At 37.5% G+C, this 27983-nt stretch overlaps 2 protein-coding genes and 1 non-coding gene across 3 annotated transcripts; 1 reads left to right on the top strand and 2 right to left on the bottom strand.

Moving 5' to 3' along the window:
• Window positions 1–7480: 7480 nt before the first annotated feature.
• On the bottom strand, window positions 7481–7587 carry LOC112086937. The gene has a single exon (XR_002899791.1). It is a non-coding gene; the product is annotated as a small nucleolar RNA R71 (small nucleolar RNA).
• A 9493-nt stretch (window positions 7588–17080) lies between these two features.
• LOC18018047 lies at window positions 17081–19069 on the bottom strand. The gene has a single exon (XM_006401984.2). It carries the CDS (start codon window positions 18981–18983, stop codon window positions 17328–17330), a length of 1656 nt encoding a protein of 551 aa, XP_006402047.1. The 5' UTR covers window positions 18984–19069; the 3' UTR covers window positions 17081–17327.
• A 7768-nt stretch (window positions 19070–26837) lies between these two features.
• On the top strand, window positions 26838–27644 carry LOC112086552. Its single transcript, XM_024155521.1, has one exon. The coding sequence runs from the start codon at window positions 26838–26840 to the stop codon at window positions 27642–27644; it is 807 nt and encodes a 268-aa protein (XP_024011289.1).
• Window positions 27645–27983: the final 339 nt, after the last annotated feature.

Raw genomic sequence — 27983 nt, 5'->3', positions numbered from 1 at the left:
TTAAAATTTTTCAAAAATGATTTTTTCAAAATGTTTTTCAAAAAGTTTTCAAACCAGGAACACAGTAAACATTACTATGATGAATTAGACCAGTGTGCTTCTACGCTATTTCCTCGTTTTTTGCTCTTTTGTGATTTAGGCCTAGACTAGGCAGTAGCTAAGTACTTGCATTACGAAATCCCACCAGAGGACTTCTATTCATGGAGATTCTTTCTGACAGGATATACTAGCTCATTTTATCTGGACTTAATTTTGACATAATTTTCTCATTGAAACATTAAATCAGGGAAAAGAATCATACATTCAGGACTTCTTTATCTTTTTACCACTTTTTGTTGATCCTGAATGGCTAGTTCATCTTTAGCTAGTTCCCCACCGAACCTAAGCTCTTTCAAACCACATGCATTCTTGTTTTTCATTGTTCTATATGCAGATATGTGCAAAAACGTCGAGAGAAAGAGGATTAACGCGGTTTTCAGTCACTGAAGACGAAGGCCTGCGATTTCATTGGAATGATTCAACAAAATGAGAAAATTCAGTTTGCCTTTGGAAAAACTTCAAAATCTTGGTACAATTTCGTCTCTTAGACTTTCTCTCTATAAAAGGTTGTTTCCTCTATTAAACAAAAAAAAAAAAAAAAAAAAAACGAAAAAGAAAAGAAAAATATGAAGGGAGAGGAAATTAAAACCTTAGAGAGTCTAGGAGGATCGAATTTTATACTTGAGGCAAGCTTGATCTGATTATATGGAGTTTTGGAGATTATCTTTATGATTCTCGCAAAAGATCTAAGTCTGGGGGAACAGCTGTTTACAACAAAAGAGGAAGATTATGCAGCAACATTTGGCAAAGGAGAAGTGACTGAAAATCTGCGGTCATCAACAGGTCCTTCTCTCTCTTGCGGTTTTGCATAATATCTTGCATCCTCCATATTCTTCAGGTAACCCTAAACATCTAAGCTCCACCACTTAAATAGCCTTAATGCCAAACGCCGTCTACTCTGAATAATGTCTTTGATGAGAATTCACTACTATACTTAATGAATGTAGAGAGCTAGTTGACTGGAAGTTAGATCTAAGTGTGTAGATTTTCGCATGACGGATTAACGGACTAGTTTGCTTGTATTTTGGTGAGAATTTTCTAGACTAGATTCAAATAGATGTTTCACGATAAGTTTTGGTTTAGAAGGACGGTCACTGAGATATTGTTTAGTTCCTGCGATTTTCAAAAAAAAATTTCCTGACTTAAGTTTGTTTGAGGACAAACAAAAAGGTAAGTCTGGGGGAGTTGATAACACCGTATTTTGACCACTTTTATGGATTATAATTATGTCTTATGCAGGTGTTTTAACTCTGTTTTCAATGTTTTTTAAATTTTTTTCAATGTTTTAGAGTTTCAAAAGACTTTACAGGAAACTTGGGCAAAAGATTTACAATTTGGAACAAATGAGCAATTTTGGATAAATGCAGACGGTCAGAAGTATGACAAGCGATGAATATCTTCTCACCGTCTGATCACCCCCAAAACTTGAGAAAACATAGAGGATCCAACCAGCTTTCTAATGCACTTGGTTTGGAGACAATCCAACGGTTAGATCTTCAGATACTCCCGATGCAAGAATGACAGAAAATGCAGTTCCGGAAGAGAGCATGTGCCGGGACCGCGGCCAACACCCATTTTCCCGCGGGTAGAGCCACCGCAACCGCGGAACTTGGTCGTTCACTTTCCCGACGACTTAATTAAAGCCCAGTTCAATTCCTTTCGTTATTTTTGAAGTCCTAAGTGTCCACAACCACCCCAGAAGCTATAAATACCCCCTTTAGGTAATTCCTAAAGGAGGTAGAGATGACATAAGAAAGGAGAGAGAGAGAGAGAGTTTGTGTGGAACCCTAAAGAGGAGGCCACCGTTTTAAGGAGGAGGAGCCGCCGCTGGAGAGCATCATCGCACCTCCGTCGTCGCACCCGTTCTTCGTTTTTCTTCCCTCTTTTTTTTAATTTCCTGCACTTTCAATACTCTGCGATGATTGTTTACAATATGTTTGAGTAGTTACCCAGTTGGGTTTAAAGGGATTGTTCAAAGGGAATTTCATGTGTCTTTGCTTATGAATCGATAGATTTAGGATTATTAATCTTCTAGATGTTCTTCGTTTGCCTTTAATCTTACTGCGTGATTCTTTGCTGGCCACTTAGAAGCCGATCTGATATGATATGTTGCGAAAGCTTTCATTGATTGTCTGAACTAGGGTGAAACAAGCAATTCTTCTATAGGAGTGGAAACCTACCTGTAGTTGAGTTGTGAATGTCGATGAGTCTTGTTTTGCTATTGCATCTTCTCCCTTTCAGGATCAGAGTGGAAACCTACTGATCAGGGTTGCGAGAGATAGTTGTTTAGTGCTGCGAAAGTAGGCTATTCATACTTCTGTGTCTCGAGTTCTAGAACATATGTAGTTGATTACCTTTATCATATGTTTAAAATCGACTTAGCATAGACCATGAACCCCTGCGAAACCCCTTGAGCCCCAACGTTTTTCTTTCATTGCTTACAACCTTAGATTTCCATTCTGCTTTTATTCGCTTGTTACTTGTTTTCATTCATAACCGATTTTTACTTGCTTGCACTTGCTTTCGTTTTTATTTGCTTTAGTTGCTTTTGTTCTTAAATGCTTTTGCTTGTTTTGCTTTCTAGTTTAGATTTAGTGACAACCAAAACCCAAAACCAAAACCCAAACCGTTTAGTTCTAATATGATTTAAGCGTAGCCGCGAATTCGTACTGAAACAACTAAGTCTCTGTGGATCGATACCCTAAGTACTACAGCGCACATCTGTGCACTTGCAGACATTTAGGGATTATAAATTTAAAACCTGAAGCTTAGTAAAACGAAAACAACAAACCCCGCTTTTGCTCGCATCAAGGGGGGAGGAGAAATAGAGAGAGATATATAGAAAATGATAAGGAGAAATGGAGGGAAAGACAAAGGGATGGAGAGGATAAAGAGAGAGAAAGGAAAGAGAAATTGAGTTAATGCTTTCAGTGATATGTAGATGGAGAGAGAGAGAGAGAGGATAGAGAAATGGAGAGAGAAAGAGAAAGGGGATAGAGTTAAATTTTCAAGGTACATATAATTGATTGTTATTAAATCTTTATTAGTTTGTTTCCTTTGTGTTCCAATTTTTTTAATCAGAAACACTTCATACTTTAAAAGTATGATATGGAAGGAGAATGGGATGGAGCTACGGAGATAGAGTCGTACTTTAAATGTAGTTATCTCAATTGTATGATATAAACAATTTTGGAGGAGGGAGGGATGGAGGGTGGAAATAAGAGAGGGGGCAGGAGAGATAGAGAGAGATATATAGAGAATGATAAGGAGGAATGGAGGGAAAGACAAATGGATGGAGAGGATAAAGAGAGAGAAAGGAAAGAGAAATTAAGTTAATGCTTTCAGCGATATGTAGATGGAGAGAGAGAGAGGATAGAGGGATGGAGAGAGAAAGAGAAAGGGGATAGAGAGTTAAATTTTCAAGGTACATATAATTGAAAGAAAACGAAGAAGAAGACGTGAGAGAAGAAGGAGAAATAAATGTGGAAGAATATGAAAAAGAAATAAGGAAAAGACAACAAAGAAGAAATACCAAAATGGTAAATTGTAGGAAAAAAAGAAGATGAAAAACGATTATGTGAAACTCGTGTTTGTCTTAATTTAGTTGGTTTGTGAGTTTCATACACTTAATTACTATTGCATTTTAGATATTTAATTTTGGATCGTGTTTACTTTTTAAAGTTTGTTTTATTTTTATCATGTATGTCTCAAATGTTTCTATAAATTTTATTCGGTTTGCAACATAATATTTTTTTTACATTTTTCAATAATGGTTGTTTTTTAGGTGTTCTTATGATTTGTTTTAGACTATTTGCCTAAAGGTTTTTACAAATCATGTGGTTTTTTTCAGTAAGGTGAGATTCGGAGAGGCATACCATCAGAAAAGTTTTTTCATTTCTTTCTTAAAAAAATTAATTTCACAAGGGCATAGGTAGACTAGCAGACAGGCGCTTTATTCTGCAGTCTTCAGCACATATATGCATTATCTCACCAAATTAAACATTTACAAGTGAATCAAGTTTTAACTACACATTTACTATACGAAGAGTGTTGAAAAAAATCGGATATATTGCAATATATGTTGATCAGAATCGATGATCATGATTAAGAGCTTTTGACAATGAATTTTATATATTTAAAAAAACAAGTGTTTCCAAATGGTTTTAGTACCACATAATTAATTCAACAAAATTTTGAAACCCCGCGGTCCGCGCTCTGACGGTGAGCCAACTAGTCTACCAAGAAACATCAACAAATGATAAAACAATATGCAGGATATAATGGGTATAAATAATTAAAAAACAAAACAAAAAACAGATCAATTGCACATTATCTAATCTGAAACAAATTATTTTCCCAAAATATCATCTACAGTGAACGAGAGGGAGTAATAAATAGTGTCTAGATAACAAACAAAGTATATAAATGTGTTAGAAGATAATTATCCATTTGAATAAGTTTAATATTTACTTGTACTTTGAAGTTTCTTTCGCCGACTTGAGTAAGTCGGTAACTTTGGTTATATTTAATGTACTTAAGGCTAAGAAGAGAAGAACATCAATAATAGAAATTGTTTTCTCTACGCTCACGTTTCCTTTCTCGCCTCTTTCTCTCTCTCATATTCATATATACAAAACATACACATATTTCATCCTTTCTTTGATCCCAACCAAGTCAATTTCATCCAAAAGTCAACATTCTACTACCTGTGATTTTCTAACTCAGTCTTTATATACATATATTTATAATTTATAGTTTATAATACGTTATCCGATCGTCTCACGATCCGTTTCTATACAGAAAAGATAAGATTTAATTTATGTTCAATCTGTTTATGTTTATATACTATAGTTAGGATGGTAGACGATGCCTTCTTCGAACCTATTTTTATGGCAAACTATATCTCCTCAGATCAAATTTATGGTTGGTTTATAATCATATAGTAGATATCTCCTCAGATCACTAAAGGATTTGATGCATAATACAAGGCCCAAAGATAGGTTATTTGGATATGTTTTGGTCATAAAGTTGGATTCATTTTGAACTTGAAGTATCATCATCTCGAGGGGAAGAATTAAAGAATCTCATATCAAAAATAGTAGAACATCTTGAAGATTATGTTCACACTTAAAATGGGTTTTATAGATAATTTATAAAGCGATCTAGAAGACGGCAAGATCAACAATGGTGAAATTTCTCCATGTTTTGGTATGGAAGAGCTATTGAATGAGATTCTTTGAAATGAATTATCATTATGGATCCTCGTATAAATGATTTTGAACCTGAAGTTCAAAGGATAAGTCATATGTAAATGTCAGACATACAATGAAAGAAAATTTCAATTCTAGCTCAAAATGCTCCAAGAATGTCTCTGAATGATGAATTATCAATAAAGAGTCTATGGCACGTAAGAAACGTGATAGACTACTTTGGTTCCAACTATGATCTTCCATCTAAAAAGGAGAAAATATATGAGGATGATCTCCGGAAGAGACCGTTGATATGGTTGATAAGTGGCGATTTTGGCTCATTCTAACCCGTGTTTACCAATCTTTTTAGGAGTCTTTGGAGTCTTTTTCAGGTTGTTTCAGGTATCTAGGGAGCTTTAGGCGAGGATTGGAGCAACTGGAGCTTTTGGTACAAAAAGGAGTTGAAGCTGAGCAAAAGAGGCCAATTTACACACAGTTGGACCATTCTTGCTCGGGAGCACCTGCTCCCAACTAAGCCCTTTTGTGGAACACCTGCTCCAACCGCCTGGAGAAAAATAAGGAAAACGATTTTTACCTAATTCTGGGATGCAGGAAGCGAATAAAAGACTAGAGCTGCCTCAAAAAGAGAACCATGTTTTACAGAATTTCTTTTACGCTTTCTTTTACAATTTTCTAGACTTTTGGAGTTTGCTTGTAAGATTCGGGAGAAGAATCTCTGCTACACTTGAGAAGAATTCTGAACCCTCTTGATATCTCTGAGTTTTTATTCATGAATTCCTTTTCATCTTTTGTTGTGTTTCTTTTTTCCATGTCTGAGTAGATCTCTTAGCTAGATTAAGGTTTTCAAAGGATTTCATGAGTTAGAGTATTGGCTACAAATAGGGCTTAACATCGATTGTCTTCACCATTGTTGAACTTAACGCTTTGGTTGAACTGATCACTCAATTTACGATTTTAGGTTAATCTATTCATCAAAAGTGTAATAGGTTGCTAGAACAAACTTTGGTGAGCGATTTGTCCTTAGCCAACGACAGTTGATGTTAAGTCAAATCGTGAACAGATCAAATCTGATTGTTAATGCTTGTCTGCAATTTTTTAGGTTCAAACGATAGTTTAGAATTTAGGTTGTTAGACAAAGTTATCGGTGCCACGACAGTGGGTCGGTATACATTTATGTTTGAGTTCGAGACTTGCGTTTAAACTGTGCCCTGTATAATCATCTGAATCTTATCTCTGGAACTCCTGCGAATTTCCTTAGTCTAGTGCTTGTTTTAATTTGAATTCAAATCGTTTGTAGTTTGCTTTTACTTGTCGTTAAAGTCACAATCAAATTATATTTTCTCTTAGATTTTTTTCAGTCCTCGTAGAGTCATAGAGTAGCATTTGTCCTCTGGATTTCGAATCCTTTATATTACAATTACAAGCTGTTCTACTGCAGTAGAAACTAGGAGATAAATCTAAGTTGAATCAATTTTTGGCGCCGTTGCCGGGGACCAATTCGTTACCTTTGATTCTTGGTTAGAAATTCAGACTAAGACCTTACTAACTTGCTCTCTTTTTCTCTTGTCTGTGTGTGTTTCAGGTGCAAGACAAAAAGGTCCACAAGAAGAAACTGCACCGAGGATCTGGTTACCTTGTCAAACACCGAGCTTGCAAGAGTAGAGCGAGAAAACAGATGTCAAAGGCCTAATTCAGCCAACGTGGGCGATCAAGGAAACAATAATGAAATGGCTGTCGAACTACAACAACTTCGACAGCAATTGGAGCAGCTTCAGAAGGCGCAGCAAGACAGGGAGCAGCAACAGTCTGCCATTGGAGATAAAGACAATCTGCATGCTTTTTACCAAAACAGAGCTGTGATTGCTCATCCAGCGACTCAGAGGCAAGACTTTGAGATCAAACCTCAGTTGATCTCATTTGTGAATCAGCATCTTTTCCATGGGCTTCCTACCGAAATTCCGATGGACCACATCGAGAATTTTGAGGAGATTTACAGCACGACTGGGTCAAACGGGATACCAAGCCATTTCCTGAAGTGCAAGCTCTTTCCGTTCTCACTTGCAGATAAAGCTTCGCGCTGGTTGAAGTCATTTCCAGCTGGGTCATTGACTACTTGGACAAAGTGCAGATCAGTGTTTTTTGACCACTTCTACACCAAGTCTAAAACTGCATCTCTGAGGAACAAGATTTCGTTGTTCAGACAACAGCCTGGTGAAGCTTTCTGCGAAGCTTGGGAGAGGTACAAAGAGTACTGACGTGAGTGCCCTTACCATGGATTCTCTAATGAGCAGATTTTGGCTACCTTCTATGATGGTGTCAACTGGAATTACAGAAATGCTCTGAATGCAGCTAGCAATGGCGACTTCATGACTAAGTCCAAAGCAAGTGCTTATGAGTTGATTGAGAATTTGGCTGCAAGCTCCAGCAACAAATATCAAGAGTATGACAGGTCGATGAAGGCAGTTAACAGTGTGGAGTCTCACAAGATTGATGAGCTGACAGCCAAAGTGAATTTGCTGCTGAGGGAGAACCAGAAATCAGTACACTTTGCTGATAAGAATGGCGATGCACCTCTGTCCCAAGAGTTTGTAAAAGCAGAGAATGATGATCAGATGGAGGTGAACTTTGCGAATGGACAAGGGTATGTGCAGAACCACAGCTTCAACAACTTCAGGAGCCACCCAAATTTGTCCTACAGGAGCAACAATGTTGAGAACCAGCAGGATCAAGTCTATCTGCAGCAAAGAGTGCAGAATCAGTCAGGATTTCAGAAGAACTTCTCCAGAAACTTCCAAGGGAAGCAGTTCATCACCAACCAGAACCGATTCCAAGGTGGAAATCAGCAGAAGTTTCCCTTCACAAGTTTGCAGCCTTCTTCGAGTTTCCCAAATAACTCGCAGGATGAGCTGAAAAACTTGATACAACAGCTGCGGGTTAATCAACAAAAGTCATCCATGGAGATCAATGCCAAAGTGGACACCATGTACAATGATCTGAATGGCAAATATGAAGCAGTGTGGACTCATGTGAAGAAGCTGGATGTTCAAGTATCTCAGACTGCTGAAGCTGTGAAGAGACCACATGGAACTCTTCCTGGAAAGGGTGAAAATCCCAGGAATGAGTTTGTGAATGCTATTGAGCTAAAGAGTGGAAAGACACTCCATGTTGCACCAACAGTCGCTGCCTCAAAGAAAAGAAAAGAGAAGATCGTGGAGCAGCTGCTCCAGGCAGGAGCACCATCATCTGGCATAAAAAAGACGATGGAGCATGTCTCTTCCTCTGGAGCACATTCTCTAGACCATGGAGCACCTGCTCAGGATGACGAAGCACATGCTCCCGACGAAGCAAAGACGATGGAGCACCCTGGGTCCTCGACAGAGCACCTGCTCCGACCAACTGCTCCAGCTAATCTTCCACCACGTGTTTATACGTCTAAGGAACCTTACCTAGTTCCACCAAAGAAGTCCCAGAAGGACTTAGAAAAGTCAAAGTGCAGGGAGATGCTGAAAGATTTGACCGTGAAATTGTCTCTAGCTGATGCTGTCCAGATGATACCAGCCCTCAAGCGATACATGAAGGGGTTAGTTTCTGGGAAAGCTGTTAAGGAAGAGAGTGGCATGATGGTCTCGAAGGAATGCAGTGTTACAGAACAAGGTTTTGAAGAAGAGGAGTGATCCAGAAATATTTTTTCTCTCAGTCAGGATTGGTAACGTGCTGTTTACAAGGTCTCTCTACGATCTGGGTTCAAGTGTGAATCTGATACCTTATTCTGTGGCCAAGCAACTGGGTTACACCAGATTCAAAGCAACATAAATATTGCTTGTGCTTGCAAACAGATCAACCAAATTTCCTGTTGGTATTCTTGAGGATCTGCATGTTCAGATAGGTGATATACTCATTCCAGCAGATTTTGTGGTTCTGGAGCTTGATGAGGAACCCAAGGATCCTCTGATTTTGGGACGATCCTTCTTGTGCACAGCTGGTGCAATCATTGACGTTAAAGAAGGGGTGATAGATCGATGGTGCGATTTGAGATGAACAAACTCCTCAAGAAACCAATGCTGGACGGGCAGACATTTGTCATAGATGATGGTTCAGACATTTCTGGAGAGGTTGCTGAAGAGGTTTTGGCCATTGATCCTTTTGGAGGTTGCACTTACAAAAGCCCAAGGAGAGCATGGGGATTTGAGTGAGGAAGCTGATGAATTTGCAAGAATGCTGGATGCAAGCATGAAGATGCAGAAGCTGGTGGCATACATGAGCTTAGAAGGCAAGGAGAGCTCAATGGCAGAAAACGCCGAGGGAGCACCTGCTCCGGATCCAGGAGAACCTGCTCATGACGTTTCAGTTGATGGCCTTTGGAGCGAGTTGAGAGCTCCGAAACTTGAGCTCAAACCCCTTCCTGTGGGGCTCAGGTACGCGTTTTTTAGGACCCAATTCGACATACCCTGTGATAGTGAACTCTGAATTGAACAATGTAGAGATTACCTTGCTTCTTTGTGAACTTAGAAAGTATAGGAAAGCTCTAGGATATTCACTTGATGACATTCCAGGGATTTCTCCAGATCTTTGAATGCATAGAATACATTTAGAAGATGAATCGATGACTTCTATAGAACATCAGAGGAGGTTAAACCTGAATCTACAAGATGTTGTTAAGAAGGAGATAATGAAACTTCTAGAAGCTGGCGTGATTTATGCAATTTCAGACAGTAATTGGGTTAGTCCAGTTCATGTAGTTCCTAAGAAAGGTGGCATCACTGTGATCAAAAATGATAGGAATGAATTGATACCAACTAGAACTGTTACTAGGCATCGAATGTGCATAGATTACAGGAAAATGAATGCTGCAACTTGCAAAGATCATTTTCCTTTGCCATTTATTGATCAGATGCTTGAAAGATTGGCTAACCATCCTTATTACTGCTTTTTAGATGGTTATTCAGGTTTTTTTCAGATCCCAATCCACCCAGACGACATTCAAATGTCTTTATGGCACTTTTGCATACCGCAGAATGCCATTTGGTTTGTGCAATGCTCCGGCGACTTTCCAACGCTGAATGATGTTGATTTTTACTGATCTGGTTGAGGACATAATGGAAGTTTTCATGGACGACTTTTCTGTCTATGGAAGCTCTTTTTCTGTCTGTTTGTCTAACTTGTGCAGGGTCTTGCAGCGGTGTGAGGAGAAGCACCTGGTGCTCAACTGGGAGAAATGCCATTTCATGGTAAGAGATGAGATCGTTTTGGAACACAAAATCTCGGAGAAAGGGATCGAAGTAGACAGGACAAAGATTGAGGTGATGATGAGTCTGAAGCCACCAACATCAGTCAAATCGATCCACAGTTTTCTGGGCCATGCTGGGTTTTACAGACCCTTCATCAAAGAATTTTCAAAGATTGCTAGGCCTCTGATGCAGCTGCTGTGCAAAGATGTGAAATTTGAGTTCGATTATGCATGTTTGGAGGCATTCTATACGATCAAAGGAACTTTGGTTAGCACTCCAATTGTTCAGCCACCTGATTGGGAACTACCTTTTGAGGTCATGACTGATGCTAGTGACTGTGCAGTTGGAGCAGTGTTGGATCAGAGGAAAGAAAAGATGCTCCACGTCATTTATTATGCCAGCCGAACACTCGATGAAGCTCAGTGCAGATACGCCACAACCGAGAATGAGCTTTTAGCAGTGGTTTATGCCTTTGAGAAATTCAGGTCTCACCTTGTTGGATCGAAGGTTGTTTTTCACACAGACCATGCTGCACTGAAGTACCTGTTGACGAAAAAATATGCCAAACCAAGGCTCTTTCGATGGATCGTCTTATTGCAGGAGTTTGACATAGATATCAAGAACAAGAAGGGGATTGAGAATGGTGTTGCAGACCACTTGTCAAGGCTGAAGATTGATGATGACATCCCACTAGATGACAGCCTTCCTGATGAACAGGTTTACACCATTGATGTTTCTGGGTTCGATGAGCACCTGCTCCAGCCTGGAGCACCTGCTCCACCTGCTCCAAATTTAGGAGCACCTGCTTTGACAAACTTTTGCAACTCAGTAGACATTAATCAATATCCTAGTTTTCCTTGGTTTTGAGAGATTTCGAACTACCTTGCTGCAGAACAGGAACCTGAAGATTTCATGGGAAACAAGAAAAACAAGTTCCTGAAGGATGTAAGACATTAGTTTTGGGATGAGCCTTACATATACATGCATTGCTCTGATGTAATTTTCAGGAGATATGTAGCTGATGAGGAGATACCTGGGGTCTTGTTTCATTGTCATGGTTCACCTTATGCTGGTCACTTTGCCATTTTTAAAACAGTGTCAAAGATTCTTCAGGCTGGGTATTGGTGGCCTACTATGTTCCGAGATGCACAGAGATTCATATCCAGATGTAATACATGCCAGAGGCAAGGAAACATAAGCAGGAGAAATGAGAGGCCACAGAACTTCATTCTGGAAGTGGAGATTTTCGATGTATGGGGTATCGATTTCATGGAGCCATTTCCATCATCTTATGGCAATGAGTATATTCTGGTGGCAGTTGACTATGTGTCAAAGTGGGTCAATGCTTTGGCTAGCCCTACAAATGACGCAAAGGTAATCTTAAAGATGTTTAAATCTGTCATAATCCCAAGGTTAGGTGTGCCTCAAGTTGTGATCAGTGATGGAGGTTCTCACTTCATCAACAAAGTTTTTGAGAACTTTTTGAAGAAAAATGGTATAAAGCACAAGGTCGCGACTCCATACCATCCTCAGATAAGTGGGCAGGTCGAGATTTCCAACATGGAGATCAAAAACATTCTGCAGAAAACTGTAAGCACCAGTAGGAAGGATTGGTCAGTGAGGTTAATAATGCTCTTTGGACATATAGGACAGTTTACAAAACACCTTTGGGGACTACACCATTTCACTTGGTGTATGGAAAAGCTTGTCATCTGCGTAGAACTCGAGTACAAAGCGGCTTGGGCAGTGAAGTTGCTTAATTTCGATGCTAGAAGTGCTCATGAGAAGAGAGTGATGCAGCTGCACGAGTTGGAGGAGATTAGACACCGGGCCTATGAGAACTCAAAAATTTACAAGGAGATAACCAAAGCTTTCCATGACAAGAGGATCCTCAATAGGATTTTTGCACCAAACGATCAAGTGCTGCTGTTTATTTCTCGATTGAACCTTTTTCCTGGAAAGCTGAGATCAAGATGGTATGGACCATTCACCATCAAAGAGGTTTGACCATATGGAGCTGTAGTGTTGCTGGACACTAAAGGAGGAGAGTTCGTTGTCAATGGACAGAGGTTGAAGCCATACCTTGCTGGTCCAAATGTTGCAGAGGGTGAATCACTCACCTTAAGTGACCCTCCTCAAGCCTAAATGGCTTTCCAAGTCAAGCTAGCGACTTAAACAAGCGTTTGGTGGGAGGCAACCCACCGGTAAGAGTCTCTAACTTTGTGTCTTTCATTTCTTAGCTACTAACTTTGTTTTGAGATCCTTTGTTTTCAAAATAAAAAGAGAAAAGCAGGTGGACAGCTTTTCAGCGAGTGAGGATGAAAAAGAGGAAGGAGAGCAACCAGCCGGAACACCTGCTCCATTTTCTGGGTTGGTTGCTCAAGGCGTAACAATTGACGAATGAGCACCCTCCTTCAGCTCGGAGCACCTGCTCCTCAGGGTGCTCACCACGGAGAAAAGCGACGAAGGAGCAACCTAAGTGAAATAGGAGCATCGGGAGAGAGGAAGAGTACATCTGTGTGTTTTGGTCAGTTTGTCATGGTATAATATGGGAATGAGTCTAAAAGGCCCTTGGCATCGGTTTCATCAGTGAGACCCAGCGATGATGGGAAATAGAAAATCTCGTGAAACTATGGATTTAATCTGGAAAGCTGCAATGTCTATGGAGAAGTACATGGAGATTTGATTTGGATTGATATTGCAACAGGTCTTTTGCATGTTGTGGTCTAATTTACGGTCTTCTGAGTTTTTACGAGTTCCCACCATTGTCTAATCAATTTTTCTGGAACTAGATTTTAGTTTGTTTGAGGACAATGTTTGAGGAAATGGTCTAATTCTAGGGGAGTTGATAAGTGGTGATTTTGACTCATTCTAACCCATGTTTACCGATCTTTTTAGGAGTCTTTGGAGTCTGTTTCAGGTTGTTTCAGGTATCTAGAGAGCTTTAGGCGAGGACTGGAGCAGCTGGAGCTTTTGGTGCAAAAAAGAGTTGAAGCTGAGCAAAAGAGGCCAATTTACACACAGTTGGACCATTCTTGGTCGGGAGCACCTGCTCCCGACTAAGCCCTTTCGTGGAGCACCTGATCCAACCGCCTGGAGAAAAATAAGGAAAACGATTTTTACCTAATTCTGGAACGCATGAAGAGAATAAAAGACCAGAGCCTCCTCAAAAAGAGAACCACGTTTTACATAACTTCTTTTACGCTTTCTTTTACAATTTTCTAGACTTTTGGAGTTTTGCTTGTAAGATTTCGGAGAAGAATCTCTGATACACTTGAGAAGAATTCTGAACCCTCTTAATATCTCTGAGTTTTTATTCATGAATTCTTTTTCATCTTTTTCTGTGTTTCTTTTCTCCATGTCTGAGTAGATCTCTTAGCTAGACTAAGGTTTTCAAAGGATTTCATGAGTTAGAGAATTGGATGCAAATAGGGCTCAACATCGATTATCTTCACCATTGTTGAACTTAACACTTAGGTTGAACTGATCACTCAATTTACGATTTTAGGTTAAACATATTCATCAAAAGTGTAATAGGTTGCTAGAACAAACTTTGGTGAGTGATTTGTCCTTAGCCAACGACAGTTGATGTTAAGGCAAATCGTGAACAGATCAAACCTGAATGTTAATGCTTGTCTGCAATTTTCTAGGTTCAAACGACATTTTAAAATTTAGGTTGTTAGAGAAAGTTATCGGTGCCACGACAGTGGGTCGATATACATTTATGTTTGCGTTCGAGACTTGCGTTTAAACTGTACTCTGAATAGTCATATGAATCTCATCTCTGAAACTCCTGTGAATTTCCTTAGTCTAGTGCTTGTTTTAATTCGAATTCAAATAATTTCTAGTTTGCTTTTACTTGTCGTTAAAGTCACAATCAAATTATTTTGTCTCTTAGCTTTGTTTCAGTCCTCGTAGAGTCATAGAGTAGCATTGGTACTCTGGATTTCGAATCCTTTATATTACAATTATAAGTTGTTCTATTGCAGTAGAAACTAAGAGATAAATCCAAGTTGAATCAATGGTTAATAAAATCAGGTACCTGAATGATATCAATGATAATGATAAAGAGATCTCGATTAACCATGTCATTACACAAAATGTGGAACCAAAGATAAAAATAATTGTCGACAGTATAAACAAGATATCTTTCGATATAAATAAGGATCATAAATCTACCTCTGTGGAAGAGTGTGAAAAGAGAAAATTGTTGGCCAAAAAAAGTGAAAAAATGCAATCAAGTCGATGTTAATCTCATATGAAAAATGAAAAACTTATAGGACCAGCAGTCCAAGCATCAAAAAGGTATGTGTTTGAGAAAATGACCATAAATTACGGCTTGTTACGCAAAGTCATATCCAAATACACGATATTGATTATATTATTCAAAAGTGGTGGATACAATGTGTTAAGTCTGGCAGTACATGAATGACTTGAATTATGCCTTATAAATGTTGTAACATCTTTAAATGAAAAATCCTGGGCACAATTACTTGGTACTCGTCCCGTACTCGTTACTTGACCCGTACTTGTCCCGTAAAACCAAGTACTTGTTTTGATCAAGTAGAGTATCAAGTATCTTAAGAAGATTACTTGCAAGTATAAGGCAAGTATCAAGTATTAAAAAAAAAGTTACTACTTGGTCTTATTGACCCGTTACTCGTTTCAAATCTCTGATTTTTTTTTTAATTTTGTTCCACATCGATTACAACATAAAAAAGGAAAGAAAAGTCTGCTTATCAAAAGATAAATAAGTTGCCAGACTTCAATATCTAAAGCTTTCCAAAAACCTATAGGTCAAAATATTAAATATTATCATAGGTTTTAATTAAATATGACCCGAAATTTTAGTTTTTTTAGTATTCTATTTGTACTTTTACAAGTAACGGGACAAATCAAGTAACGGGACAAATCAAGTAACTTGCAAGTAATGAAAAATTTGGCAAGTACTTGAAATTGCAAGTACTTGATATTAACAAGTCAAGTACAAGTACAAATATCTTGATACTTGAACGGGGTAAGTCAAGTATCAAGTATACCAAAAATGGCAAGTACTCGTCCCGTGCCCAGGCCTAGTCATCTGATGTTGTATCACTGAAAAGATTACTAACCTGAGATGTCTTTGCAGCAAAAGGAAATACCGTTTCAAAGAATATTACATTTCTCTACTCATTGTATCCATCAGTTGCCAACTGATTAATATTTTGTATTGCGTGAATATTTTACAACAAAAACAAATGATATTGTCTTTTACTTTTTAGTAAATTAACCTTCGTCTAGTTTGCCATCCATTCCTTCTTTCTCTTGCACTAGACAGAATCAAAAAAAAAAAAAAAAAAAACAACAACAACAACAACAACATTTGCCCTATCTTGGAAATTGATAATCAACTAGATGCCTATCGTTCGACTGGCCCTCTTGGACTAGAAACTCTCTCATTCTATTTTCAATTTTTTTCCAATTTCCTAGATCACTAATATCCCCACAGATTTGGTATTCCTTATAACATTATCGTTTTCCCCTCTTCATTATAGTCATTCTACTTTTAATTTCATTCTCATTTTCATCACAGGCCATGTGTATTACAGGTTCATTAACATTTCTATCTTGCTCAATTGCTAAAATATCACCTTGACTTCACTATTCATTTTGATCTCATTTTCTAAAACGTCATCAAATTTAGGAGCTTCATTTTTTTTTTTGGTACATACTTCAACGGGCAGAATCAGAAATCTTCTGTGGATTTGAAATATGGGTGCCTCATTATGGGTGCCTCATTTATAAGTAAACCATAGCCACTATCACTATATCTGCTGTCACTACACTAACCAGTATGGAGTGAAGAGAAAAGAGAAGTGAACAACAAGGAAAACAATGGTTATGTTGTGAATATTACTCCTCAAGCAGAAGCAAAGCTTTTTGTGATGTCAAAAGGAACCAGAAGTTTCTCAAGGCGCACAGGTTAGTAGAACAATGGTGGTTGGATAATCTAGAGCTTCAATCAGCTATTCACAGAAAGAGGTTGATCAGTCATCAACTCAAGGTCTCAAGCCATTATACAGTATCAAGTAAACATCGCTATGGTTTGACCAGTTCTTATTCAGCATGATGGTAGGGTATTGGTACCAGATCCATCTTCATCGTTCAATAAACACATTTGATTTGATCTTATAAACAGTTTTCCAAGAAATGTAACAACATAAATGTAGGAAATATAAACTCTTTTACATCACTTGTGAACAAAAAGAATACGACCAATGTGGATATTTCAGATTGGTGCTTTAATCATTGGATTGTGCCAAAGAACTTAACGGCCATAACAATCATACGGGGCCACCAAATAAAACAAGTTGAGAATTTGAGAAAAAAAGGTATATAAACAAAAACAAAATGCCATGTGCTTTCCGACCAACATTATTTGATTAGTGTTCAGACAGACTCCAACTCAAATATGCAACAAAACAGTTTCACAACTGAAGAGTCATTACACTGTTCCTAGATTTAGATACATCAATTTAGAGAGAAAGGATCAGGATCTTGAAGTTTTAGAGGACAAAACATCAACTCACCAAGAAAATTAGAAAAAAAAGAGGATTACAACAAACTCTACAAAGATATTATTATTGTTTGTCTACATGACTAATCAGCAAATTAACTCTCCCTACTTCAATCAACCAAGCCTTATGAACAATCAAATCATCAAACAACATATAGAGAAATCGAAAAAGAAAAAAAGGAATCTCGCAGATGTTTCTTACATACAGGTTAATAAAACGTATCCGCAAGTCTCCTATGGCCTTGCAAAGACGCCCCAAATCTTACTCCGAGCGAGATTCTCGGCCAATTTCTTAGCTCCTTCAACATCAAGCTTTTGCAAATGCAAGCAAGCACCAGCAGCAACGACTTGTTTCCTGCATTTCTTAGAAGTCACAAGCAGTTCCAACGCAGAGACTGTGTATCTCCTATCAAGTTTCTTAATCTTCGGGTCCAAGAGCTGAACAAGACTAACTACACCCTTCTCACTCTTCTTGAAAATCTTTCTATTGCTTGTACACACCAATAACGTCGATAGAGCTTTAGAAGCTGCGTCTTTCTCTTCAATGGCTTTACCATCTAACATATCAATCAAAGGACCGATGCATCCGCTCTCGCCTATCTCTTTCCTGCTTTTCGAGCTGAAACCTAGCGAAGAAACAGCTTCTGCAGCTGCGATTCTCACACTGAGAATCCCACAGCTCAACACCGGAACCAAACGAGGGATAAACCCTTCGGAGATAACAACTTCTCTAACAATAGGGCACAAAGCTAGATTCTTTAAAAGCAAAACAGCTACCTCCAGAGACTTAACATTGGTAACAGAGTCCCAGAAACTCTTCAAACACTTGATTCCACCTTCTCTAACAATTAACATCATCATATCCTCATCCCCAGATGTTAAATTAGCTAAACACCCTACAGCATTCTCTTGAGCTAGAGGCGTACCTGAAGAACCGAGAGAAACAAGAACGAAAACAGCGTTCTCCTCCACGAAATTCTCTTTAGTCTCTGAAAACGAAGCCAAGTTCTTCAAAACTCCGGCGGCGAAAGCTTGAGAGCCAGGAGTCCCGGCTTGGCAGATTTCAAGCAGAGACGAGATCCCTCCTCTGCAACCAATCGCTCTCGCGTTCTCCTTAGAGAGACTCAAAGCTTGTAAAGCAATACAAGCCTTCTCCTTAGCGAATCCACTTCCTGATTCCAGTACACGAAGGAGATGATTCAGTAGAGACAATCCTTCAGCTATCAACACATGTTTGCTACTCTCCACCGTAGAGATTCTAGAAATCACGGATACAGTCTTCTCCTTCATACCAAAAGAGCACGAATCGAGAAGCCGAACCAAAACGGGAACAACTCCTTGAGCTACTGAGATCATCACGTTCTTATCATCTTCCTGAAGCAGCTCAAGCAACGAATCAATTGCAGAATTCTTCGATTCCGGTCCACCGATCTGCAATCGAATAACCAGATTCCTCGCTTCTAACCGAACCGATTCCTTCTTCGTCGAAATCGAAAACTTCGAGACGGCGCAATTATCCTGCTGAAGAAGACCGCTCTTAATCAGAACCTCGGAATCTCTCACATGGCGATCAAGTCTCGCCATGACTGAGTCAACCTCACTCTGCGTCTTGAGCTTTCCTTCTGATAAATCTGGTCCCTCGCACCTCGCCGCGACGGAGACCGCGTCATCTAGCGTTTCTCGGACGGAAGCTAGAAGATCCAGAGCTAGCTTGTTTGAAGAAGACGCATCGAAATCGGATAAATCGGCAAGCTGAGTCCTGAGATCGGCGAGTTTGGCGCGAATCGAAGACCATTTGCACTTGAAGCTGAGAAGCTTGGGGATACTGTCGAGGAGAGAGGAGATTAGCTCCGTCAAACTCCGGTCGCCGTCGTTATCTGCCACCGGCATCGGAGAAGCGATGAGTGAGTTTAGGGTTTTGAGAGAGGAGAGGAGAGAGAAAGAGGAGAGAGAGAGAGAGGTGTGAATTAATGGGAAGTGATGCTGCTTGCTTTGTTGCCAGTTGGAAAAGAGCGAAATACAGGGAGGGAAAGTGGGTTCCACGCGCTTTTCCAAAGCGCGTGAGTTTTTAATATATTTTTTCTTTCTATTTGTTTACAGTTTCTTCGTCAACCCCAATGATCAGAAATCTCATGCATGTTACGTGGACAAACACAAAAGCAATATTTTTGTGTTTTTTTTGTTTTTTTTTTTGGAAAAAGTTTCTACTTTTTGTTTGGACATTTTAGAAGTTAAATATTCGGAATAATTAAAATTAATATAGGAGATTATTGAAGAATAATTAAATAACATGTATTTTAAAATGTTTATTAATACGTATATATTTGTATTTCAGAGAAAAGTTAAAACAAAAATCTTTCTAAAATTGTTTTAGAATGACACCTAAGAAAAACATTTTCTTGGATATTTTAACTATTAATAAGGGACATAGATAACAAACATTAACTACTAATTTGTATTTAGCCAAAAAATTAAAAAACAAATTGGCGTGAAAAAGATTTGGTAATAAATGTTTTGGCAAAAAAAATACTTGGTAATAAATGTTATTAAGTAAAAGTCTAAATAAAGCAAAGGGTTGGTATGAGTTGACCAATGACTATACCCGGCTCTGATTATAAAAGGGAAATAGTTTCATGCAACTTTAACGTATTTTATTAGAGGGTCCCATTATAATATAAATTACCTGAATTCTTTCTTCATTTTTTTTTGGGTTAAGAGTCGTTCCTAAATTCTAAACATCAAAACTTAGGCCATGACTGTTTCATGTTTGCATGGTTTTTAGTTTTTTTTTGTTTCTGACTTTTAGCTTTTAGTTTTTAAATTTTTAATTTTGATTTTTAGTTTTTTTGTAGATTTTTGTTTCCTAAAATCTTGAATGGTATAATTTGTTTAGTTTCTGGTTGTCTATCAATAATTTGTTTTAAATGTTTTATGTTTTTTTTTTAATTTTTAGTTTACTTTTATGTGTTTAAACATTATGAAAATTAAATAAATAAAATTGAGGTTTTTATAATCATTTATTTTTATATAAAAATTAATAAATCACTTTTAATGGTAAATATTATAAAATTTTAAATTTTTTATACAACTGGTAAAATGATGTTATTTTTTTAAAAAAAAAAATTTACAATAGATTTAAATAAATAAAATTGAGGTTTTAAAATGATGTTTTCTACAAGAGGTAAAATTTTAGATTATAGATAAAAGAAATGCACATAGGTAAAATGATGTTATTGTTTTTTTTAAATGTCAATCAATAATTGAAAAAATGAGCTAGTTGTAGAAATGAAATTTTGTTTTTGCTTCTATGTTTTTTACTTTAGAAATAAAATTTTTGTTTGCTTTTATATTTTTTGTTTAATTATTGATTGAGAAAATAGCAGTATATATAAATTTTTTAAAAATAATAACAACAATTCACGGTAATCTCGTTTAAAAAACCCATAGATGGTGGTTTTTGGTTTTTGTTTAGAAAATAAAAAAAAAAAATAAAAACTCTGAAAAATTAATTTCCCTAAAATTTAGGAAATCCAATTTTTAAAAAAATTTGAATAGCTAATAAAATAATTTTTTGAAAAACAAAAACCAAAATCTATTCCACAAACTGCAAACAATCAAGGCCTTTGAAGAATTTCAAATCTATATAACTAAATATAAAAAATGATAAGATATTTCAAAAAAAAATTATGATAATAATTTTTTGAACAGATAGGTCGTAACCAGTAATCATGCCCGATATTGGAGAGATATCCTTCTTACCAACAAATGTTTTTATCCTTAATTTTTTTTTTCCAAAAAAACTCATAAATTAACTTTTTATCTTATAATAGCGAAAAAGCAAAAAACAATTATTAACAAAAAGTAAACCTCACCAGAATTTTAAAAGCCTCGTTTATGTAAAGATCTCATGATATGTACATTTTTTTGTCATGGTTTAAGTCTTCCGTTTGCAATTGTTTTTTTAATAACATTGATTTAAGGGAAATTGATTTAATACAGAAGTTAGAAAACATGATAAACAAGTAGACATGAAGATAAAAATAGAAAATATAAAACAAGTTAGAATCTCAAGGCATAACTTCACCTGAATCTCAAATTCGATTCCACTTAAGGACACCAAACTGTATATGTAGGCCATTTTGTATCTCGAGTTAAGGCTTGATTTACCTGTGTTGAATTTGAAAATAGATGATGATCTACATCAAACTCTTAAGCAATTACTTTTTCATTTTTGTTAAAGGATTATCTCAAGCAATTGTTTTCTTTTTGTTAAAAGGTTCTTTTAAGCAATTGTTGCTTGTTTTCTAACATGAAAAATGTATTGTAATATTGACTACTCAACTTTTAGAACCAAGAGTAACATTATAAAACAGCATACAAAACGTATATGCTTTAAAGATCACAAAATTCAGTGGTAAATGCATATCAAATGTCGCTGAGGTACAACATAATTACAATCACAGCAAACTCCACAGTCGTCTTATGGCATACATGAATTTTAAATACAATAGCTTTCAATTATTGAAACAACAAATTCTAACCAATTTTGACTCAGATTTGTCAGTGGAAAATAACAAATTTTGACATATTATTCCTAATCTGGTTGATAATGATAATAATTCAATCCAGACATTTTCAAATAACATTTGGCCAAGATGTTGTTGACGTATAATCACGGGACTACAATCTTAGCAAAATCTAAAACTATCCAGTGGCATATATATGCGAAGTTTAAGTATGGTGAATAAAAAAAATTAAAGGAAAAAATTGTTAACTATAAAATTAACATAAATTTATTTGTGGAAAACTAATAAAATTTGACTTATTAGCTAATGAAAATGATTAAATAATTACATTTTCAAATAACATTAGTATGTAGATTGGTCAAAAAATCCATATGTTTCCATTGTTTTAAAAAGTGTGTGTTGAAAGATGTGATTGATTGAATTCTTTTATTTTCTTGGTTACTTTTAGATTTTTGCCTAAAATACAAAACTGTTTTTCAAGTGGTAGAATAACCAACTTACATTGTTCTTGGGAGGTTAACAATTTCTCAACCACAACATCCTAACTATTATTACACGAGTAGAAACAATTATTACACGAGTAGAGAAGCAATTTCATTGTCTTCTGTTGCCTGAGAGATTGAATTCAGTATGCTTCCTAAATCTGCATCAGTCAATGAAATTATTGTAACTGCCGTGAGGGCTCGATGATGCTTTAGATTATTTTCAATATTATGAAGAAAAACATACACCTTTTGTCTTTTAAAGGTCTTTATAAGATTTTGCCTTACAGACAATACTACATACATCCAATATTAATTTTTGATAGAGGAATGACTCAAAGTTTATGTTGTGATGCGATTGAATGCTAATTTAATCTACGTTATGTAAAGCAACATCTTATTATTTTTCTTCTTCTCCTTCCTATACTAGGTCAAGACTTCCTCTTTAGCATTAAGCTGCAACTTATCAAATGACTTTTCTGCCCATGAATTTGAAGCACGGTGACTTCAAATTATTAATAGAAGAAGTTTTTAACCAACATCAATGCAAGCTTGTTAGTGAAAACCAATAATTTTTTATTTAATATTTTTAATCTGGTTGCTAATGAATATGATTCAATCTATACATCTTCAAATTATATTGGCCGAGATGTTTTTGACATCCAACCACGAGACTGTAATTTCAGAAAAAGTCCAAAATTGTCTGGTGGCAAACACCAATTTTTAAGCATAGTAAAAAACTAAAGGAGAAGATTTTGGCAAACAACATCAACATAAACTTATTTGTGGAAAACCAATAAAATTTTACTTATTGCTCTTAAATTGTTGCTAATGAGAGTGATTAAGACGTTCCATCTTCAAATAACATTGGCATGAGGATTAGTCCAAAAGTTCAAATGTTTTCATTGTTTCAAAAGAGTGTGTAAGGTGAGATGTAACTGATTGAACTCTAATTTTCTTGGTCATTTTTAGAATCTAGCCTTAAAGATAAGGTTGCTATTCAAGTGGTGGTAATGATATGCAAGAACCAACTAACATTATATTTTGGAGGTTAACTGATATCCCTTAAATAATGAAAACTTTTGTTGGTCATTATGTTATATATTTGGTATTTTGACTCTACTAAGCACTGAGATCAGGGGTGTGATACATACACCAGAAAACAATGCGTTGATCAGTTAAAATAATCACTTTTGTAAATTATTTGTTTATAGTTTTTTATCTTGATAAAATACCATAGTTCTTTTTTTTCTAGTATGTTGTAACACCCTGATCTTGGATTCCAAAAGGAACCAGACTAAACCGGCGGTATTATCTAAACCTAACTAATAATTCCTAAATAACTTTTAAATCTTATTCCAAATCCAAATCAAATCCAAGTCTTACAATTGAAATGAAATAACTTAAATAAATCCTAAAATAATTAGAAAATATTGTCTTAAAAAAAAATACGAAATAGTTCTTAAAACAATGAAATCTTCCTCCATCTCTGAAGGCACACCACACTAGAACTACTCATCTAGTTCCTCCCAGTCATCACATTCACAATCATCAGACTCACCTGCAATATGGATTTAAAAAAGATGGATGAGTAATTTGGGGAAATTACCCAGTGAGAACCAAACCATGCACTCTTCCCACTCGATCATTTCCAACCACTATGACAAGTATAAACCCAACAAGCAGAAAAATGGCACTCTAGAAGCGCACAAACAATATCAAAGAGGCATCTCCAAACTTGTCAGGTCAGACAGACAGGCTATGTCAGGTCACACAAACAGGCTCTACATCGCCAGGTCACAAAGACAGACACCAAGTCACACAGACAGGCTTAATATTGCTAGGTCACACAGACAGGCTATGCCATGTCACAAAGACAGACATGATAGTTTGTCTAACCACCTGACGATGAATTAATGCCACGGTCACACAGACGGCACTAATCCAGCAATCAATCCGTACCTAGGCACACCTCCATCGAGACGGACTGATCTAGCTATTTTTACCAAGTACTAAACACAAAGCAGGGTGAACAATCAGGTATACTGGTGCTTCCTCTAATGAGAGTCCTAATTCATATTAATTTTATATATACATGGATCTATCTAGATGCGCAGGAAAACAACCTAGACTTATCAGATCTAGACTTCCCACACCAGAAGAAGACAAATGAATAAGAAGAAGAACCTAGATCTGATCCTCACCTTTGCCAAATGCAGATCTGAGTTATAGAGAACTAGAAGCAAGAGAATCAAGGAGCTTTTGGGAAGAAAGAGGCTGACGGCGGCTTCTTCTCCTCTCGGCCGGCGACGACGACGGTGGCAAGGATGGGCGGCGGCGGTGGCTGGAGCTTGGCGACGGCTGGCTCTCTCCTTCTCTCTTTTTCTTTGGGTGGCTTAGGTTTTTTTTAGAAGAAAAATGAGGCTCTTTCTCATTTAATTCCCTATTTATATTAGGGTTGCTGGAGTGGGTTTGACATTGACTTACTTTTTTTAATTTGGTCAAATTTGGGATGTTATATATGTAATATTTAATTTTAAAAGCCAAATAAATATATAATAGTACGTTAATAGGTATATATTTATCTAGGTATAAAAAATCCTATGCATTATATTAATCCATGTTTGAAAAATTAATCGATTTTTCTCTGATTGGTGACGTTAGGCGACAGAGCAATAAAAAACCGCCTAGACCAAGGAATAAGAGAAATTGGAAATTTTTGTTAGGTTTAAACTTTAAAGTTCAAAATCTTAATTTTTATAAATCTATTATAATATGGTGAAAAACATAAGAATAAGTAGCCAAAAATGAGAAAAATGTGTTGCAGTGCGATTTAAGATTCTAGAGGTCGGTGTATGTAATATTTAAAAAAATGCCAAATTGAATGCCTAGATGACTAAACCCAAACCACTAGACTAAACTATACTTACGTTTTTATTCCATGTAATATATATTCGTACAAACCAATAAAAACACATTAAAAACTCCAATTTCTAAAAAAAAAAAAAAAAGAAGACTCCAATTTGTCTGATTCTTTTCTAGGCGTTAAGTCCAATTTGTCTGATTCTTTTCTAGGCGTTAGTTGTATTTAGACCGCCTGACTAGCGATATTTAAAACATATATATTTATTGTAAACACAATATTTGAATCGCCTTATATTTGAATGCTTTTCTTAGGTATGCTACTATGCCATGTATTAGTTACTCTACATTCTCAGCTTCGTGCCCCATATTCAGAACTCACATTATTAGCCAACAATTCTCGCTTGGCATATAGTCACTCATGAGATTTGGCGCGAGAGAAATCACAAGTGTCATACTTGTTCGACCCTTCCTATCCCCAAATCTTATTGCCTTCTATTGATCTTATATAATAGCTTTCTGGATCTGATAATCTAAGTCCGACCGTTCAAGTCACCTACTCTAGCTCTGCTTTTGACTCCATTTTCCTCCAATTAAGATTGTTCTTGAACAAGTTCTACCTTCTTTTTATAATAGTTTTGAGTTTTATATTGTGTTCTTTGTTAAAGCTTGATTTCTTGTTCCACTATTGCTGTTAATCTTTGCTTTCTTTTAACGAATTTTTTTTTTTAATATTATTCAAATAGACTTATATTTCAATAAGTTGGATCCTAGCTAAGATATGCTGTATTGTTTTTTTTTTGTTGGTAAAAGTATTACGAGCTATGTGCTCTAGCTCCTCAAACATTGCTTTATCACAGAATCCGGTAGGATAGCAACTGTTGGGGGTGAAAACCGCACCGAGATCGGTACGAATTAAGCTCGGTTTACGAAGAAATCGTACCGGAAAAATTAAGCTGGGCGAGTTCTTGAGTCAGACATAGCCCAATAAACCGAAGTCGGTCGAAACTTCTCAAAGGAATCGAGAAGTTCTCCGAGTTCGGAAGGAAAAGGAAAATTTTCGAATAGAAAAAGGAAAATTCCGAGAAAAAAGGAAATTGTTGAGAGAAAAGGAAAACGACCGAAAGAAAAGGAAAGTCTTCTCGGTCCCATATCGCAGAGAAGATCCGCGAAGACCGACTTAGAAGACATATATAAAGGAAGAGGAATCAGAAGACACAAGAAATTCCAGAGAGACTTAGAGACTAAGAACTCAAAACCTTAGCTTCTTAGTTTCCTAAGTCTTAGTTCGCTTATCGTTTATATAACCAAACTCAGTTGTATTCTCGATCGATCTAATATTATCCGAGTTTGCCGATCTAAATTACTGTTTTGTCCTTTGTTTGATATTCATATATCAACAATTGGCGCGCCAGGTAGGCGGCTTAACAGAATATTCAGTTTTAAATCGGATTCTGGAAAGATCGATTCAGCAATGACGGACCCTGTCAACGTCCATGATGAGGAGAGCCCTCTCGGCCAAGGGAACGGCGACAACCGAGCTCCCGCAGAGCAAACATGAGGAACCCCTGGAGAGACCGTTGGAACCGACACCGGGCAAACTCTCCCAGCCGTAGAAGGCTTTGGAACTGAATTACTGCTCCAGGTGTTCAACGCGCAGTTCAAAGCTATCCATAAAAGGAGCGAAGAGCGCTTCATTCACATGGCGGCACAGATCACCGAGCTCAGTCAAACCCAAACTTTCCTGCAAGTTCGAACATCATTAACGATCTCAACACAGAGAACGACCCAATTGGAACCATGCGATCTACTGCTATTCGATCGGCAAACGCCCGACACCACCAGATCTGAGTCGTGACGCCGAGTTCGAAGCAATGAAGGCACAGCTCCGCCAGATCACTTCGAAAATTCATCAGGCAACGAGCGCTGCACCGGAGATCGATCGCGTCTTTCAGGAAACGCAGAAGACACCCTTTACACCGCGCATAGCCGGAACGCCTGTTAGGCACTTGGAGAAACTCAAGATCAAGATCTACAAAGGCAATACCGACCCCCGACACTTTTTGACCTCGTTCGGAATCTGCATGAACCGATACCAGTTCAGGTCAGCCGAGGAGAATGATGCGATCCAGTGCCAACTGTTTGTCGAAAGTTTGGGAGGAATAGCTCTCGACTGGTTCTCGGGACTCGAGGCGAACTCAATAAACAACTATAAAGAGCTAACAATGGCTTTTGTCAAGCACTTCTCCATGTTCATCGGACAGAACACCAAGAACTTTGAATTATGGCAGATGGCTCAAAGAGCAAACGAGAACCTTCGCGACTTCATCCACCGCTTCAAAACGATTGTCGCCAACTGCACGATCAACAATGAAGCCACCCTCTTATATTTACAGAAGGGAGCTCGGATAAAAACGAGCTTCCAAAGTGCAATCAAACACAACTCTCCGCAGACCTTGGAAGACGCGTTACACCGAGCTAACACTTACATCGTGGAGGAAGAAGAGGAGGCAGCTCATGAACAAAGTTACTCGGCAAAGCAACCCGAACGACCAAAGACTGACACTTATCAACCACAATCGGGTTATGGCAGAGGGTACGAGAATCGTAAAAAATTACACGCCAACGCCATCCAACAACCGACCAATCAGTGGAACAATAAATGGATCCGTAGCGAGTAAGACTAAGACGAGTCAATATCCTGCGAATTCCATAATCGTAAAGCACATAGCACCAAGGACAAATCTCACTCGACGACCTCCGTCGTTCAACCACACAAAGAAATAAGTCGCCCCGATCTAACAATATACATCCCGAACACCGTCGCTACAGATCTACCAGCTTTGCCACTGCCTCCGCCGAATCTACCCGCCCATCTCGAGCAACCGAAACGCATCCGCGACGACCCCGCACCAGAGAACCATACCCCCAAAGCTAGAAAAAACGTCAACATAATCATGGGAGCTATCGAAGCCTGCAGCTATTCAGTTCGGGCCATCAAGGAATACAGCACATAGGCC

The sequence above is a fragment of the Eutrema salsugineum genome, unplaced genomic scaffold (assembly GCF_000478725.1).
Source record: "Eutrema salsugineum unplaced genomic scaffold, Eutsalg1_0 scaffold_2, whole genome shotgun sequence".
Lineage (NCBI taxonomy): Eukaryota > Viridiplantae > Streptophyta > Magnoliopsida > Brassicales > Brassicaceae > Eutrema > Eutrema salsugineum.
Note: the sequence above shows the minus strand (reverse complement) of the source record. Positions and strands in the feature narration are given on the sequence as shown.

Bases quoted from the DNA above. Each gene is read 5' to 3' on its own strand.
- LOC18018047 (XM_006401984.2), bottom strand. From the start codon at position 18,983: ATGCCGGTGGCAGATAACGACGGCGACCGGAGTTTGACGGAGCTAATC.
- LOC112086552 (XM_024155521.1), top strand. From the start codon at position 26,838: ATGAAGGCACAGCTCCGCCAGATCACTTCGAAAATTCATCAGGCAACG.